The sequence below is a fragment of the Mesocricetus auratus genome, unplaced genomic scaffold, assembly GCF_017639785.1.
Source record: "Mesocricetus auratus isolate SY011 unplaced genomic scaffold, BCM_Maur_2.0 Super-Scaffold_100025, whole genome shotgun sequence".
NCBI classification, from domain to species: domain Eukaryota; kingdom Metazoa; phylum Chordata; class Mammalia; order Rodentia; family Cricetidae; genus Mesocricetus; species Mesocricetus auratus.
In genome coordinates this window covers 383,090-401,684 of record NW_024429206.1, presented here as the reverse complement: position 1 = coordinate 401,684, position 18,595 = coordinate 383,090, and the positions used below count along the sequence as shown (strand labels likewise).

Genomic DNA, 18,595 nt, shown 5'->3' with positions numbered 1-18,595 from the left:
CAACAGAGACAACAGAGAGTTTACAAACTCATAGAAACTGAACGGTGCCCAGTGAATGAAAAATGCAGGGATGATGCAACATACGTGAGTCATTAAACATGATCCATCGCATAAACAGACTGAAGGAAAAATCACACGATCATCTCATTAGATGCAGGAAAAGCCCTGACATAATCCAACACCCTTCATGACAAAAGTCCTGGAGACACCAGGGATACAAGGGGCATGCCTCAGCTTAATAACAGCAATATACAGCAAGCCCACAGTCAGTAACAACTTAAATGGAGAGAAATTCGAAGCAATTCCGCTAAGAATCAGCAACATGACAAGGCTGTCCACTCTCTCCATGACTATGAAGTCTTAGCTAGAGCAGTGAGACAACTGAAGATCAAGGAGATACACACATGAAGGGAAGAAGTCAAAGTATTTTTATTAGTAGATGATATAATTTTATGCATGAAAGACTCAGAGAACCTATACACTTTCAGCAAAGTAGCAGAATACAAAATTAACACACAAATTCAGTAGCCCTCTTACACACAAATGGCAAAGGGACTGAGAAAGAAATAATGGAAATAATATCTTTCATGGTAGCCTAAAATGACATAAACTATCTTGGGGTAACTAGCCAAGCCAGTGAAAGATCTGTATGATAAAAACTTTAAGAAATTAATAAATAGAAGAATATTGACTATTAATACATCTTAATTAACTAAGAGTACTAATTAATAAGAAGAAGATATCAGAAGATAGAAAGGTCTCCCATGCTCATGGATCAGTAAGATTGATAATGTGAAAACGGCCATCCTACCAAAAGCAATCTACAGATGCAAAGCAATCTCGATCAAAATCTCCCTACAGTTCTTCACAGATCTTGGAAGGACCACTATCAGCTTCATAACACCCACACATGCACGTGTATGCACACACACACACACAGTATTGCTAAAACAATTCTGAATAATAAGAAACCTGCAGGAAATATCATCATCCCTGATTTCAAATTTTACCACAGAACTATAGTAATAAAAACAGCATGTTATTGGCACAAAAAACAGACACATTGATTAATGGAACCCAATTGAAGACCCACTCATAAATCCATACTCCTATGAAAACCTGGTGTTTTAAAAAGAAGCCGGAGCCGGGCGTTGGTGGCACACGCCTTTAATCCCAGCACTCAGGAGGCAGAGGCAGGTGGATTTCTGTGAGTTCGAGACCAGCCTGGTCTACCGAGCGAGTTCCAGGACAGACTCCAAAACAATACAGAGAAACCCTGTCTTGAAAAAACAAAAAAAAAAGAAGCCAGAAATAAAAATACACACTGGAAAACAGCATCTTCAACAAATGGTCAAATTAGGTGGCTGCATATAAAAGAATCCAAACAGATCCGTATTTATCTTCAGCACAAAATTCAACTCTAAATGGATCAAGGACCTCAACATAAAGTCAGATGCACTGAACCTAACAGAGGAGAAAGGCTTGAGCTCATTGACACAGGAAAAGACTTTCAGAACAGAGCACAGCAACAAACGGGGCCTCCTGAAACTGAAAAGTTTCTGCATGGCAAAGAACACCATCATTTGGACAAAGTAGCAGCCTGCAGAATGAAAAAAACATTTTACCAACTATACATCCAAAAGAGGACCAATAGCCAAAATGTATAAAGAACTTTTAAAACAAGACATCAAGAAAACAAATAACACAATTTAAAATAAGATACACAACTAAACATAGAATTCCCTAAAGAGGAAACACAACTGACTGAGAAACACAGGAGAAAAAAATGTAACATCCTTAACCATCAGGGAAATACAAGCTAAAACCAGCTTGATATTTCATCTTACACCTGTCAGAATGGCCAAAATCAATAACACAACTGACAGCTCATGCTGGAGAGGATGTGGAGTAAGGGGAACACTCATCCATTGCTGGTGGGAGTGCAAGCTTGGACAGCCACTATGGAAATCAACAGCAGTTCCTTGGGAAGCTGGGAATCAATCTACCTCAAAATCAAGCTATACCACTCTTGGACCTAATCTTATTCTTTGTTCTGTTTCTGTGAAGAGACACCATGACCATGGCAACTCTTACAAAAAAAATATTTAGCTGCGGGCTTGCTTACACTTTCAGAGGTTCAGTCCATTATCATCACAGCAGGAAGCATGATGGCATGCAAGTAGACACTGGAGCAGTAATTGAAAACCACATCCTGATCCACAGACAGAAAGAGAGACCCTGGACTTGCATTGGCTTTTGAAACCTCAAAGCTCACACACAATGGCAAACTTCTTCTAACAAGACCACACCTCCCAATTCTTTTAATCCTTTCAAATAATGCCACCCCAAGGTGTATGAGCTTCTGGGTGCAGTGGAATATTACTTTAGTATGTGTTACATTTGTTTATGCTATAGAGCATTTGTTTAATGATGCAAAGATGAGTTGCATTCTTTTATGCTACATTTGGTTAACTCTGTGAAGATGTGTTACTTTCCTGTCTAAAACTCCTGATTGGTCTAATAAAGAGCTGAATGGCCAATAGTCAGGCAGAGAAAATGATAGGCAGGGCTGGCAGGCAGAGAGAATAAATAGGAGGAGAAATCTGGAAAGAAAGATAGAGGAGCAAGAAAAAAAGGAGAGGAAGACATCAGGAGCCAGCCACCCAAGCAACAGAATAAGAAAGAAAGAAAGATAAAATAGAGAAAGATAAAAGCCCAGAGGCAAAAGATAAATGGTATAATTTAAGTTAAGAAAAATTGACTAGAAATAAACCAAGCTAAGGGAAGGCATTCATAAGTAATAATAAGCCTCCGTGTATTTATTTGGGATCTGGGTGGCAGGCCCTCAAAGAGTAAAAATAGCCAACTACATGTGGGGGTCATTCTTATTCACTCCATCACAAGCATATAACCAAAGGACTAGTACAGAGACACTTGCTCAACCATTTCATTGTTGTGCTACTCATAATAGCCAGAAATTGGAAACAACCTAAATTTCCATCAGCAATAAATGGATAGTGAAAATGTGCTACATTTACACAATGGAATATTATTCATTTGTTAAAAAGTTAAATTCATGGGCTGTAGAAATAGCTCAGGGGTTAAGAGCACACAGGTCCTGAGTTCAATTCCCAGGAAGCACATGATGGCTCACAACCATCTGTAATGAGATTTGGTGCCCTCTTCTGGCCTGCAGGCATACATGAAGAATACATAATAAGTAAATAAATCCTTTTTAAAACGTAAAATTCACAGGAAAATGAATGAAGCTAGAAAAAAATCACCCTGACTGTGGTAACCCAGGCCCCAAAAGACAAATACTGTATGTACTCTCTTATATGTGGATGCTAGCTGTTAAGTCTTGGATAAGTAGGCCACAATTTGTATAACCACAGAGGTTAGGTATAGACTAAGGGATTAGGAAGGTGATGAGGATCTCCCAATGAAGGGAAAGTAGAATACATTGTTATGGAGTGACAGCAGGGCAGGCTTAAGTGGAAGAATTAAATGGGGAGGAGGATGGGAAAGGAGGTAAGAGAGAGGCTATGGGAAGACATGACTGACCCTAAGGCCATCTGAGGGTCATTTGGAAACAGTAGAAGATTATATATGAACGAAATCTAAATAGAGCCACCAGGTAATGGGGAGACAGAGGCCCAACTGAGCATCTCTCATTAACAAATGAAGCTTCCAGGACTGGGAATAGGTTATATCCAGTTGAGTTGTTGGCCAAAGGGGCCCCATGGAAACTCACAAACAACATAGGCTATTGTCAAGGCTATTGGTTGCTCTCTACAAACCGATTGTAAGGCCCTATTGCTGAAGTCAATACCTACATAACATAATGCAGAATTTGAGCTGGGGCCTAACTAGAATCCACACCCCTACTGAATAGTGTTCATGGCACTGGGAAGGTACTCTGCCTGCTACCAAAGGAGAAGGGTAACCACTAACCCAGCTACAAGCTCTGTGGCCCACAGCAGTGACCTTTCTGGAAGGTATGCCAGTGCAATAATGGCACAAAGTTTGTAAATGTACCCAGCCACTCTGGGTTTAAGGCCAAGGCACACTCTATGAGACAGAACCTATGCCAGACACTGCTTACGTGACCAATAACCTGGGCCTGGGTAGACCAGGGACCTAGGGGAAAACCAAGTAACACTGTTCTGCTATAGGAACATGACAAAAGAATGACTCCTAAAAACTTCTGCTCTGCTCATAGACCAGTGCCTTGCTCTGCTGTCATCAGAGAAGCTTGCTGCAGCAGACTGGAGTGAATACAGAGACTCACAGCTGGACAGTGTGCAGAGCACGCGAGACCTTGAAGCATTCTGTCTTAAATGGAAAGTCTTCATCACACCTCTCCCCGCTACACAGAAGACGAGGAGAAAGACTGTAAGAGTGCATGGGGGGATGAAAGACTACAAGACACCACAGGACAGACGCACACATGAATTCAGAGACTACAGAAGCTCACATAGGACCTGTGCAAGTTTAAGCCAGATTTGGGGGGAGGGGGTGTCTGAGCACTGAGAGTGGGAAGTGGACATGGGCTCCCACCCCTAACCAAGAAGCTACCGGAAATTGACAGCCACTGGCAAAGGAAGTTTTTGTTTTCTCCAGTGGAGTCTCATTAGGTATACTAACCACACTTCAGAGCAGGCCCCATGGCTGGGAATAATTGACCAATACACAGACTCAATGGTGTTTTTGTAGACTTTTCATCTTATATTGCTCTGTTGGGACACTTTTTGTCTTATTAGGCTTTTGCTTGTATATTTTGTTTTCTATTTTGTGGGATGTGGTTTGCAAGTGTGCGTGCATGTGTGCGTGCGTGCATGTGTGCATGCGTGCTTGTGTGTGTGTGTGTGTATACACGTGTGTTTCTTATATTTTTCAGGAGAGAAAAAGAAAGGGCATGGAGTTGGGTGGGTGGGAAGGATCTGGGAGAAGCTAGAGGATGGGAAAAGCATGATCACAATATTTTCAATTAAAAATGTATATTGGCAAAAATAAAATAGGACTGAGCATTATGACACACACTTTTAATCTCAGCACTCAGGCAAAGGCAAATGGATCTCTGTGAGTTAGAGGCCAGGCTGGTCTATGTAGCAAGTTCCAGGACAAATAGGGCTACATAGAAAGACCCCATCTCCAAAAAAATTTTTTAAAAAAGAAAAGAAAGAAAAGAGAAGAATCAAATTAGGAAAGAAAGGGATCATAAATCCATTACTATAGGAAAGTCCATTAAGGTGGGGGCTTCCTAGGCACACGGCACTCACAGTCAAGAGCAGAGAGAAACAAATGCGTTCAGGTTTATTTGTTTGCTATCAGCTACCTCTCTCCGCTGTTATACTGCTCAAGACTATCTAGAGCATGACGCCGCCCACAGTGGGCTGAATCTTCCTGCATCATGTAACAATCAAGACAATCCCCATAGACATTCCCACAGGCCAAGCTGATCTAAATAGTTCTCATTAAGACTCTCTTCCCAGTTGATTCTTGATTGTGTCAAAAAGTAACAATCACAGCAAGAATACCAGGTTGGATGGAGTATGGAGAAGTGTGTGTTAATTGGAGGCTTGGGGAAGTGCCAAGGTTAGGGATATAGGTACCCAGCCCACACTGCCTAGGTTCAAATGCCAGCTCTACCACCTAGGAGCTGTGCAATCTTGGGCAAGTTACTTATCTCTGGGCTCCCATAAGACAGCACTGATTTCCAAAGCATTGAGCTCCTGGGGTAGTTGTGAAAATTCAAACTTTTAATATATATAAGACACTAAGAATTTTTCCAGTACTGTATTGCTTCTAAATTAACTGGTGCCACATGGTTGTCAATATTTGAGTGTTTTATTGTTTTAACTTGGAGTTTTCATTCGTTCTATGATAAATTCTTTCCATATAGCCTAGGCTGGCCTCAGATTCACTGTGTAGCCCAGGCTAGCCTTGAACTCTGCCTCAACCTCCAAGTACTTGGATTACAGACTTGCCTAAACACAAGTGTGTGTTTGTGAGAGAGAGAGAGAGAGAGAGAGAGAGAGAGAGAGAGAGAGAATCACATCTCTTCCTCCTGTCTCAGTGTCATCGTCCCCCATCCCCACCCCAACCCCTGCACACACGTGTCCTTTCCCTCTCTCCTCTCTTTCTACCTCATGCCATCCTCTGTCCTCGTCCCTTCTCTCTTTTCCCTGCTCTGTCTCCTCTCCCTCCTTCTGTCCTGTGTCTCTCTTCCTGCTCCCGCCCTCCTCTTTCTCTTTATGTCTCCTTTGTAGCTGTCTCTCGAATTCCTCTCTCCTCCTCTGCCTCTCCCCTCTCTCGTTCTGTCACTCCGTATCTCTCTCACACACACTCCTCTCCCATCTCCTCCCCTCCCTCTCTTATCCCGCCTCCTCCTCCTCTCTCTCCCCATCTTCCCTCTCTCCCTATCTCTCTCTTCTCTCCCCTCACACAGTGATCAGTCCACCATGGCTTTGCTTCTTATCTAGACTATGCCACTTCCTTCCTTCTGAATATCAAGAGTGCTGTTTAGCATCGCTGGGTCTCCTACAGTTCATTTACCTGAGAAATAAAGGTAATAATAGCCCGGAGTTCCCCCAGGTTCTGGTGAGCACCAAAAAAGGCATTGTGTGTGCTGTGGTTGCCCAAGTGGTAAGCCCATAATTAGGTCTGTGAGAATAGAAGGCATTAGTGAGTTGCTCACAAAAGAGAAGTGTCCCCACCAAGCTGGCCCTGTTGCCCTCTCCAATTTGCCCACACACACCAAGAGGACAAGGACAGACTCCAAGTTCAAGTAAGTTTGTGTCTATGTGTGTCTGTCTGTCTGTCTGTCTGTCTGTCTGTGTGTTGTCTCTTTGTATCAGGACCTAGCTATGGGTATTGGACAGCAAAGCTCCTTGAAATAAACTACCTTGGACTAAGACACGAATAAACCACCAGAGAGCCCAGTTGGCAAGCAGGGGCAACAGTGTAGACAGAGTCAAGAGGTACACAAGCCTCAGCTAAGGGATGAACCTGGGCCTGCGGGCCTGGGCCTAAACCAGGCTTCTCCCTGGGAGAGTGACTGGGCTTACTCATTTACAAGGAGTGAGCAACAATTTGACTCTGTTTGTATAAAGGAAAAAAAGCATACTCGGTGCTCAGCACACCACTGACTGATGCCCAGAGAATACATAAAGAAAGAGAAAGCGGAGGGCGGGAGCGGGAAGAGAGACAAGTGAGAGACAGAAGGAGGGAGAGGAGACAGAGGAAGGGAAAAGAGAGAAGGAACGAGGATAGAGGAGGGCATGCGACAGAAAGAGAGCAGAGGAAGGACACAGCCTCCGCTAAACTAGAGGCTGGTCAGTAAATGCTGTGGAAAGCCAGAGACGGTTGCACCCCAGGGGCAAGACTTCTCAGATTAGAAAGACAGAAGTCAGCGCGAGTCTGATGTTCTGTAAGAAGCCGACTCCCTCATAAGGCCAAGTTGCCAGAGAATGCAGTGGCTGGGATACAACATTCCACTCTCACCACTGTGTGGGGTGACAGATGACTCTGGTACTTGAGATAAACTCACCCCCATCACCACCACCACCCAGCATCAATCAGTGGGGTATTGAGGACCTCACACGTGTTTAGTATACAAATAGAGTCATATTGCTGCTCACTCCTTTTGTAAATGAGTAAGCCAAGTCACTCTCCCAGGGAGAAGCCTAGTTCAGCCCCAGATCCCGCCCCCTCGGGCCGAGGTTCACCCGGCTGCCCAAGAGTAGTGACACCTCTGGTCTCTTCCTCTCGCCACAGAATAGGTTTAGGATGCTGTTAAGCAGAGGATAGCTGACCCTCATGTTCCCAAGGTTCAGAGATGGCATGCGACCTGCCTGTAGTCACACAGCAAAGAGAAAACAGTTGTTGAGTGCCAGGCTTGCTTGTGATATGTGTTGCTTTGAAGCCCAAATGGAAGGAGCTGGCTGATTGCTTTCCCAGCACGAGCCCTGGAGTCCATCCCTAGTGCTGCTGGACACTGGTTCACACCGCTGCTCCCAGCACTTGAGAAGTGAGGCAGGAAGATCAGAAGTTCTTAGTCTGAGCTTCACAAGACATCCAAAAAAAGAAAAGCAAACCACTGCCAAGAAGGATTGAATTAAAAGTATGTTTTAATTTAGGAGCCAAAATACTAGGGAGAAAAGCTGGGAAAGCCATCTCTGAGCCTGACAGAAATGGAGTCTTTAACCGAGACTATAACCAGAGCCACTGGCATTTGGAGTGTGTGCTCACAATGGATGCTGTGCACATCCAAATGGGCCTGGCATGGCCTCAACGGCATTGCTAAGTGTGCTAGACAGGGCCAGGGATATGACTCAGTGGGAAAGTGCTTGCACCTGCATAAGTCCTGGCCTAGTGGTGCATGATTGGAGTCCTGGTGCGGGGAGATGAACACAAGAGGAACCCTGAGACTCACTGGCCTTCCTACCCCACCCAATCCACAAACACCAGGCCCCTAAGAGATCCTGTCTCAAAATAAACTCCAGGGTAGGGGGCTGGAGACAAGGCTCGGTGGGTAAGCGCTCTTACTGGACAAGCAGCACCCGGACATAAATAGATGATAGATATATTGATTGATGGATAGATAGATATGATAGATAGATAGATGACAGATAGAATATAGATAGATAGATAGATGATAGATAATATATAAATAGGAGACAGACAGACAGATAGACAATATATAAATACGAGATAGATAGATGATAGATGACAGATAGAAGATAGATAGATAGATGATAGACAGATGATAATATATAAATAGGAGATAGATAGACAGACAGGCAGATGCAGGAATGCTCATATAAGCATGCCTGTAATCCCAGTGCTGGGGTCAGGAGGGTGGCTGGGGCTTGCTGGCTTCTAACCCAGCTCCATGCTCAGTGAGAGACCTGTCTTAAGGGAATTAAGTAGAATGTGAGCTAGACCATGATGTCTTCCTGTGCACATGTGCACAGGTGTGTTCACTAACACACACGCACAAGCTTACAGCATACACATGCATGAGCCACACATATATATGCACACCGGCACAGACATGTACCTGAATGCATACACACATATACACAGGTACTAAGCATCCCCTTTTTTACAGATGAAAAAGACATATCTAGCTTAAATCAGTAGCCAACATTGTTCATGTATTGAGCACCTACTGTGTGCCTCGTGTGTGATATGGACTGTGGTTCCAGGCTTTGGAGGCTACATCAGCCGTATCCCCAAAGCTCACCATGACATTCATTTTTAACTTCTGGACTAAACAAAATCAGCCAGCTCTCCTGGGATCTCCAGGTCCCCGATGCTGTCCTATACTCTAGAGAGTCTGACACTTATCCTAATATCCACTGAAACCCAGTCACTTCCAGAGCTGCGACGAACTGTGGAGTGAAGACCACCTGGGCAGTCGTGCATGCGCCATCTCCAAAGCAGGACTGCCATGGAGGAGCATGAATACTCGGGTAAGAAGTGTCCGGGGTTCTGATGCTGGCACTCATCTGCCTGAGGAGGTGGGACCTCTTCAGTCCCTCTTCACCCTAGAGGGTGAGTCTCCAGGAACAGCCAGGAGGGAGGGGGAAGTGTGGAGGTGAGCATTGGCTGAGGCCGGTGGCACACAGCCAGGGAACGGAAACCCAGGGCCTCTCCCTTCTGTGACTCAACTCCCTCCCAACAAAACCCAGTCCCGGCTGGACAGCTCAGGGTCACACCGAGGGGAAGACCAATTTGAACGGGAACTCGGAATTCAGAATGAGGTCTCAAGACCAGGGTAAGGAAGGAGGGGAGGCTGCATAGGGAACATCAAGACAGACTTGGGGGAGCTCAGGGACTGGGGTGAAGCCTGGAGAGTGTGGTATCTGGGGACTGGACTTCCATATGAAGTAAAAATTGGGATATCGTGTCTTATGACTAGGGAAGGGGCTCGGCATTGTGACAAACACCAGAGTAGCCAGGATCCGAGGGTGAAGGTATAATCACAGAGGGTTGGGGGTCAGAACAGACTGTAGAGGTGAGGCTAGGGGACCCAGCATTGCAAGAGGGAAAGGTTAGAAGCTCCTGGCTGTCTGTGTCTCCAGAAATGACCTGGGCTGAAGTCAGATTCAGTGAGGAGAGATAGACCAAGCTCAGGAGGACTAATGGACATGCACCATACAGATAGACACGGTGGTGGCGGCAGTTTACACGTGGGGAAATTGAGAGGGAGGTAGCCTGGGATCCGCTGAGACCCCCTGCCTCAGGTGGGACTGCAGATGAGCTCTTTGGACAGTGACACTCTGAACGACGGGGAGACAGCTAGAGGCGGAGCCCACACCCCCTGTGCCCTTCAGTACTCTCCGTGCTACCAACAGGATACTGGGAGCCTCCTCGGAAGCGCTGCTGCTGTGCAAGACGAGGGACTCAGCTCGCGCTGGTGGGGCTGCTGAGCACAGCCATGTGGGCTGCCACGCTGACCCTGCTTCTTCTATGGCGTACGGACTTCCCCAGCCCCCAAAGCTCCCCAACCACCGAGCTGTTCTGCTCCCATCCCAATGCCCAGGAAGCCCAACTCCCTCTTTGGAGCTCATTTTCCCCATCTTCTGCTCCATTTTAAGGTCCCCATCACCCAGCATCCCTGGTTCTACTTGTACCCCCAACCCCACCTGCCAGGTGTGGGGAGATGAGTAACTATCCTTGTCTGCTCCTCTTCCCACATGACCCCCTAGACTGGGAAACGGAGAAGAATCTGAAACAGCTGGGAGATGTCGCCATACAGAACAGTATGCAGGGGTTGGGATGGTATTGCCATTGTCCTGCAGCTGACCACTGTCAGTGGTCTGCATCAGTGTCGCCTTCTCCATAGGGAATGCATGGACAGTCTAGAATACCTTCCCCATCCCAGCAGGGAACTTCTTCAGTCTCTGGAGAAGCCTGGTTGTCTGTTAACCTGATATCTACAAAACCTTTGTGCCTCCCTTTGCCCTTCTGTGACCCGGGCGTGAACTGACAAGCACAGAAAGATAAGGGTGCAGTTCAGCTGATGGAGGGCCTGCCCTGGGTTTGCAGTTCAGCTGATGGAGGAGGGCCTGCCCTGGATTTGCAGTTCAGCTGATGGAGGAGGGCCTGCCCTGGGTTTGCAGTTCAGCTGATGGAGGAGGGCCTGCCCGGGGTTTGCAGTTCAGCTGATGGAGGAGGGCCTGCCCTGGGTTTGCAGTTCAGCTGATGGAGGAGGGCCTGCCCTGGGTTTGCAGTTCAGCTGATGGAGGAGGGCCTGCCCTGGGTTTGCAGTTCAGCTGATGGAGGAGGGCCTGCCCTGGGTTTGCAGTTCAGCTGATGGGGGGCCTGCCCGGGGTTTGCAGTTCAGCTGATGGGGGACCTGCCCTGGGTTTGCAGTTCAGCTGATGGAGGGCCTGCCCGGGGTTTGCAGTTCAGCTGATGGAGGGCCTGCCCTGGGTTTGCAGTTCAGCTGATGGAGGGCCTGCCCTGGGTTTGCAGTTCAGCTGATGGAGGAGGGCCTGCCCTGGGTTTGCAGTTCAGCTGATGGAGGAGGGCCTGCCCTGGGTTTGCAGTTCAGCTGATGGAGGAGGGCCGGCCCGGGGTTTGCAGTTCAGCTGATGGAGGAGGGCCTGCCCGGGGTTTGCAGTTCAGCTGATGGAGGAGGGCCTGCCCTGGGTTTGCAGTTCAGCTGATGGAGGAGGGCCTGCCCTGGGTTCCAGCCCAACGTTGCATTAACTGGGCACCTAGTGCATGCCTGCGGTCCCAGCACTGGCCAAGGGGAGGCAGGAGAATCAGAAGTCAAGCTCATCCTTGCCCACATATTGAGTCCCAGAGTATCCTGAGCTACATGAGGCCCTGTCTCAAAAAACAGAAAGAAAGAGAAGGGGGGTCCTCAGAAAACATGGCTACTGCATTCATAGTTAACCCCAGAGGGAAAAGAGGACACAGCCGGTCATTTAGTTCCAGCACCTACCTCTGTTCTACCTCTCCCTTGCTCCACCCAAAACACAGGGAAAGCCGCCCCTGCTCTGAGAACTGGGCTGAAGTACAATGACTCGCCTTAACTGGGGGGGGGGGTGCCTGTGATGTCAGAAGGTTGAGGCAGGAGGACTGAAATTGAGAGAGCAATATGAGCAGTGTAGTGGGGAGGGAGGGAGGGACGGGAGGAGAGGGAGGGAGGGAGGGAGGGAGGGAGGGAGAAGAGGGAGAAGAGGGAGGACGAGGGGATTGGAGGGGAAGGGCAAAGGGATGGATGGTGGGTGGGTTTTGTGGTTCTTAAAAGCCCCTCTCTTCGTCTTCCCTTTGGCCCAGTCTCTCACGTTTCCAAGGACTTACAAAGATACCAGAGTAATCAGTTGGCCCAGAAGTCCCAGGGTGAGCCAGTCACCTCCTGTCAAACTGAGATGGGGAAGGGGGGAAGGCAGGGATGGCCTTGCTTACTCAGTGGTGACCAGCCATTGCCCCGCTGCAAACCACAGCAGGGACTGGAGGCGGCAGCCTTAAGGCCCACGGAGGGAGAGGTGGGGTGGAGGCAGGGGTGAGGAATCTCCAGGAAACCTCTCATCACCGAGTTCTTCTGCTCTGTGGGCAGCTGTTCAAATGTCACAAAGCATGCAAGAGCTCCAGGCTGAACAGACTCAAATGAAAGCTCAGGGTAAGACAGGATGAGAGAAAGTCCCCACCCTGAGAACCACAGGGGCCCTGGAGGCCAGGCTCAGGATGGGGGGAGGGGCGGGGGATGGGGAGCGATGATCCGTCCGCAGCGCAGCATCTCTGAGGCCCGCCATACTCCTTCCAGACTCTGAGCTCTCCCAGAACCTGACCAGACTCCAAGAGGAGCTAAACAACGTGGAATCCCTGAGTGAGACTTGGAACGGCAGGGGAAGGCGGCAAACTCAGTGAGAAGTGGGTGGGGCTGGGAGCTGTCTGGCAGTCTCTGAAAACTGCACCTATCCCTCTATACCTTTCAGACTCTGAGCTCTCCCAGAACCTGAACAGACTCCAGGAGGACCTAATCAATGTCAAATCCCAGGGTGAGAACGGCCGGGCCAAAACGGCAAACTGAGTGAGAAGGGGGTGGGGCTGGGAGCTGTCTGTCAGTCTCTGAATGCTATACCTACTCCCCCCACCCCGCCCCCAAGGCTTGAATGAGAAGCGCGTGGCCTCAGATTCTCTGGAGAAACTCCAGGAAGAGGTGGCGAAGCTGTGGATAGAGATGTTAACATCAAAGGGTGAGTCTGACCCGCGGTGGCCCGTAACCACATCCCGTGGCATCCTGTGTGGCACACGAGGAGGCTGTGCTGATACAATTGTGTGGCATGCTGTGACTTGTGGGTTTGTGTGATGTGCTCCGATCTGAGTTACGTTGAGACCAAGACAGATGGGGACTCAGAAGAGCACCCTCTGCTGATGGGGTGGGGTCCACACTGGTTTCCTCCTCCTGGTAAAGCTAACCACCTCCAGCTTCCCTCCAATACTGTTGTCTGCCCGCCCAGGCTTAGTGAGGATGCGGTCCTCAGCAGCCCTATCGTGGATGTCAGGGACAGAGGGACAGAGGGACAGAGGGACAGCTCTGCAACCCGAGGAGTTTCCTTAACTCTCTAGGGACCTCAACTCAGGTAATACAGGCTCTTTGTCTTCAGCTCAGAGAATTTCAGGACAAGCCAGTGTGAAGGGAACTGGAATTTATCCAGAAAGACTTCAACATGAGTTTTCAAATTATTTTTACATATTATTTATTTTATGTGTATGTATGTAAGGGTAGAGGGAATGCATGCCAGGGCATATATCTGGAGGTCAGGGGACAACTTTCAAGAGTTGGTTCTCTTCTTCTACCACATGGGTTCTGGGATTTGAACTCAGGTCTTCAGACTTGGCAGCAAGCTCCTTTACCCACTGAGCCATCTCATTAGCCCTAATACAGGCTGAGTCGGGTGTGGGCTTCTCAAGCAGCTGCATCTTGCTCTCCCCAATAATCTCAGTTGGGATTTAGTGAGTTTTGAAAGTTATCCTCAACACCCGCTGACTCTGTGTGTGTGTGTGTGTGTGTGTGTGTGTGTGTGTGTGTGTGTGTGTGTTTCTGTGTGGTGGGGGGAGCTGGGGATATAGGTGTGTATGTGGTGGGGGTGGGGGTGTGCACATGGGTCATGGTCCATGTGGAAGTCAGAGAACAACCTCAGGTGTCAGTCCTTGCCTTCCATCTCATTTGAGACAGGACGTTAGCCGCTTCGTAAGCCAGGCTACTGGTTCCCAGCCTCAGGGGTTCTCCTATGTCTGCCTCCTCCCACTTCGCCCTGGGGATGCTGGGAGTCCAGGTGTGTGCTGCCATGTTTGGCTTTAATCAGTTCTGGGGATTGGAACTGAAGTCCTCATGCTTGCTCAGTCCAGAGAATTTAAGTGAGATCCCAGGGCAGTTCCCAAGATGGTTACGATTGATGAGGTGAAAGGTCACTGTGCAGGAAGACAGGACATTCTTACTGTAAACTATCAGCGGTCTTACTTGGGAGTTCTAGAATTTAGCTGGCAGAGGGATGAAGTCCAACCTGAAAGCACACACCTTGACCAGACCTTGAGCCAATTCGTTGCTTTAAAGAAGATATCATATATGGAAAGAATATAGAGATATCCATGCCATTGTCTCCACTCGGGCAGCCTCCAAAGCAAATGCTAATTGTGCTGAAATTCTTGCTTCTGTGCTGTTGAGAGGCTCCTTCCAGCCTCCAGCAGAGGGGCTCCTTCCTTTTTTCAAGTCCCAATAAAGTTCCCTCTCCTGTGTCCCACCTCACGCTCACCACAGCAGCCTGATGAACTGACCCACTGGGTGCTGAGGGACATGACATCTCCACCAGGGAGGTAATGTTGACACCAGAGGCCACCACGTTTGCCCACAAGCCATTGTAGAGCCTGTGACGGGATAAGAATGAGGTCACAGTGCTGCACTCTGTGCAGAAACATTGCTTCATTGCCCTTGACCTTTCCCTTCCATTTCTGGAAAGCCCCAGCTGCCTCATAGGACAAGGGAGAGGAAGGAACTTCGCTTGGCTGGAAGGAGCCCCCATCCCTTGGGACGAGTGGCTCTGGGGATCCCAGCAGAAAACCCCTGTGGTTTCTTGTGGCAGAGGATGGACAGACTCAAGGCCATGTTCACTGCTCAGAGATTTCTCACCTCCTACCCTTTCTCTGAGTACACACATGCATACACACACCATACACATAGACACACCACACATACACACACCATACACCACACACATAGACACACCACACATACACACATCACACACCTCACACATACACCACACATACACACACCACACACCTCACACATACATACATACACCACATACACACATCACACACCTCACACATATACCACACATACACACACCACACACCTCACACATACACATACACCACACATACACATACTACATACCTCACATATACACACATACACCACACACTTCACATATACACCACGCACAATACATACACACACAACCCACATTTATACACATATACACCACACACACACCACAAACAGAAAACAACACTTTACAGATACACACATACACAAACGCACATCACACTATACACACATACCTCAGATACACACATACCATATACACTCACCACATACACACACCTACGAAGATACCCATACACCAAATAGGCATGTCACATACACACACACCAAATACACAGACTGCATTCACACCACATACACACACACCAAATACAGACTGCATACACACCACATACATACACATCACCTACACAGATGACAGACACACACCAAATACAACACAGACACACAGACACACACACACACACACACACACACACACACGCACTGCTTCACCACAGGATACTAGAACTACAGGAGCATCCATCCATGAGCTCCACACTCAGGCCTCACACCTGTTCAGTGCTTCACTCACTGAGACATCTCCCACATACAAATCCTACACCCTGGCGTCTGGGCTCAGCCCTGGTACTGTCCCTAGGTGTCACAGTCAGGAAACTTTCCAGTCTCAATCTCTCTCTTCCAATCTCTTTCCCTCCCTCCCTTGCTCTTTTCATTTCTTAGATAAATATACTTTTAATAATTATTTTACTGTTAATAATGAAGGGAGAGGGAGAGGTGCAGTGAGTTTAAGGTGCCTGCAGATGCCAGGTCCATAGAGCTGGAGTTACAGGCAGTGGTGAACTAGCTACTGTGGGTGCTGGGAACTGAACTTGGGTCCTCTGCAAAAGCCATGCCTGCTCTTGATCACTGTCATCTCTGCTCTGAGGTGGCTGAGGTATCTGTGTGGTGGGGTGGTGGAGGTGTCTGTGGCTGGGGTGTCTGTGGTTACAGTTCTGATAGCTGAGGTGTTGCCAATCATGGAGGTGTTAGCAACTGGCAGTGCTACATAATGCTAGGGGCTGAGTTGTGGTTGGCCTTGGCTGTTCATTGCTGGTGCCAGTGGTTGAGGTATTCATGAGGTTAGTGACAACTGCCATTCTGCTAACCACCGGGGTGGCTTCGGAGATAGAGTTGGTGACTTGAGATAGCCCCACCAATGAACTGGCCAGATCCCACAAAGAAAGCTGCAGACCGGCTGCTGGGATCTAAGCCTGGAGGGACAGGACAGTTCTTCCGGCCCAGATCCCTGGGTGACTGCAGAAGAGACACTACCGTACGCATGCATACTCTGCCCTTGGGGGCCGGGGTGGCCCACCACACGCTCCTGAGCCTCTCTTCTCTGTGACCACCCCCTCCCCCAGGAGCTGCATGCAGCACATGTCCCAAGAACTGGCTCCATTTCCAACGGAAGTGCTACTACTTTGGCAAGGGCTCCAAGCAGTGGATCCAGGCCAGATTTGCCTGCAGCGACCTGGAAGGGCGGCTAGTCAGCATTCACAGTCAGGAGGAGCAGGTGGCTGGCTTCCATGGATACTATGGGCAGTGGGGGGGGGGGGGGGGGCGAGGCGAGAGGCCTCCCACCCTGACCTTCTGAAATGGATGGGACGGACCATGTGCATCTCCCCCTAGGACTTCCTGATGAAACACATTAACAAGGATGCCTGGATTGGCCTCCGGGATCTCAATGTGGAGGGACAGTTCATATGGATGGATGGGAGCCCTGTGGGTTACAGGTAAGGGGCCTGTGGGAGACAAGATGGGGGGGAAACACCGAGGAGGGAACAGGTCCCTGGATAAGTACCTCATGGAGGAGTCCAGGGCTCAGGGAAAGGGTCCTATAGGCTACAGATGAAGGAGAGAGCCCTGGGGTCTAGACTTCCTGGATTCCTTAGCCACAAGGAAAGGATGAAGGGCCTGGGGCAGAAAGCAGCAAGCGTAGACTGGAAAGGAGGGCCTTGGGCTGCATACATAGAGTACAGAAATGGGGGAGACCCAGGCACAGACCCCAAACGGGGGAACCTTTGCTAAGAAGGGAGTTTAATAGGGGAGGACCTCTAGAGAAGGGACACCTCCCTCGTGATGTTCCTATGAGTGGAGTGTTTGTTCCAGCAACTGGAGTCCAGGGGAGCCCAACAATGCAGAGCAGGGTGAGGACTGCGTGATGATGCGGGGATCCGGCCAGTGGAATGACAACTCCTGCCGCAGCTTCCTGGATGCCTGGGTGTGTGAGCAGCTGGCCACATGTGAGGCATCTGCCCCTTCAGCCTCTGTGAGTCCAACAGGACCCACTCCAAGTAATGAACCCTGACAAGCCTCTGTCACCCTCTTCTGGATTTCTCTCCCACCTGCATCATGGAAACAGCCAAGCCCTGAGGATTGTCCTATCAAGGCCTGGGCCCCTCTTTGTGACCAAAGACCTCCATGACCCATACTGAAACAGCCAAGCCCTGAGGATTGCCCTATCAAGGCCTGGGCCCCTTTGTGACCAAAAACCTCCATGACCCATACTGAAGCAGCTGGTAGATACAGCTCCCCATCCAACTAAGCTGATGTCTCATCCCCTCTGCCCTCCACACACCTGAGGCCTGCCATGCAGCATGCGTGTGGGCAGCTGAGCCATCCAGGGAGCTGAGAAAGATTTCTCAGGGGACTTCCTACTCCTCCCATCAAGTTTTCCCCTTCTTCCCCTCACTGCCCCACAGAGCAGAGGTTCCCTCTCCCCAGGGTCTGGCAGCAAATCCCGCCCCCCCCCCCCCCGCAAGTTTGTGTGCATCAGCGAAAAGGGATCACGGCTGGTCCCCAGCACTCCCCCTCCTTGGAGGCCGCACCAGGAGTGCTCCAGGTGTGGCAGGTAGCTGACAGTTTCAGAGACCTGGTGCCCAAGACCCTCTTTGAGAATGCAGCGTAACTGATACGGAATTTTACACCTTGTATATCTTGGTTACTTCTTTTCCTATGTTGTCACCGTAACATGCTAGGTATGTGTGGGTGAGGCTCGGAAGTATGGGATTCCCAGCCAGGCGTGTTGGTACTTGCTTATAATCCAAGTAAATTTGGAACTGTGGCTTTGGGCCAGCCTGGGCGAATCAGTGAGACCCAAATAAAGCTGAGAGGAGGGCCAGCGATGACCTGAGTTCAATCCCTGAGTCTCCTGAGTCTCATGCAGTGGAAGGAAAGAATCAGGTCTCAAAAGTTTTC

The 18,595-nt window shown here is 49.0% G+C and overlaps 1 protein-coding gene across 6 annotated transcripts; it reads left to right on the top strand.

Annotated features, from left to right (window-relative positions):
- Positions 1–6,695: 6,695 nt before the first annotated feature.
- On the top strand, positions 6,696–18,522 carry Fcer2 (Fc fragment of IgE receptor II). Of its 6 annotated transcripts, none has more exons than XM_040731344.1 (13): positions 6,696–6,790; positions 9,387–9,479; positions 9,699–9,784; positions 10,365–10,484; positions 10,719–10,772; positions 12,301–12,363; positions 12,581–12,643; positions 12,788–12,850; positions 12,960–13,022; positions 13,131–13,220; positions 16,759–16,910; positions 17,027–17,130; positions 17,507–18,522. In XM_040731344.1, the coding sequence occupies exons 3-13, from the start codon at positions 9,766–9,768 to the stop codon at positions 17,703–17,705; spliced, it is 990 nt and encodes a 329-aa protein (XP_040587278.1). In that variant the 5' UTR covers positions 6,696–6,790; positions 9,387–9,479; positions 9,699–9,765; the 3' UTR covers positions 17,706–18,522. The 6 variants fall into 6 exon arrangements, with proteins under 6 accessions (XP_040587278.1, XP_005085328.2, XP_021091715.1 ...); XM_021236056.2 differs by having other exon boundaries at positions 6,704–6,790; positions 9,377–9,479; XM_005085271.4 differs by lacking the exon at positions 9,699–9,784.
- Positions 18,523–18,595: the final 73 nt, after the last annotated feature.

Bases quoted from the DNA above. Each gene is read 5' to 3' on its own strand.
- Fcer2 (XM_005085271.4), top strand. From the start codon at position 9,431: ATGCGCCATCTCCAAAGCAGGACTGCCATGGAGGAGCATGAATACTCG. The intron at 13,221-16,758 runs GTGAGTCTGACC...CCCCTCCCCCAG, and splicing joins AGAGATGTTAACATCAAAGG to GAGCTGCATGCAGCACATGT. The intron at 17,131-17,506 runs GTAAGGGGCCTG...TGTTTGTTCCAG, and splicing joins GGGAGCCCTGTGGGTTACAG to CAACTGGAGTCCAGGGGAGC.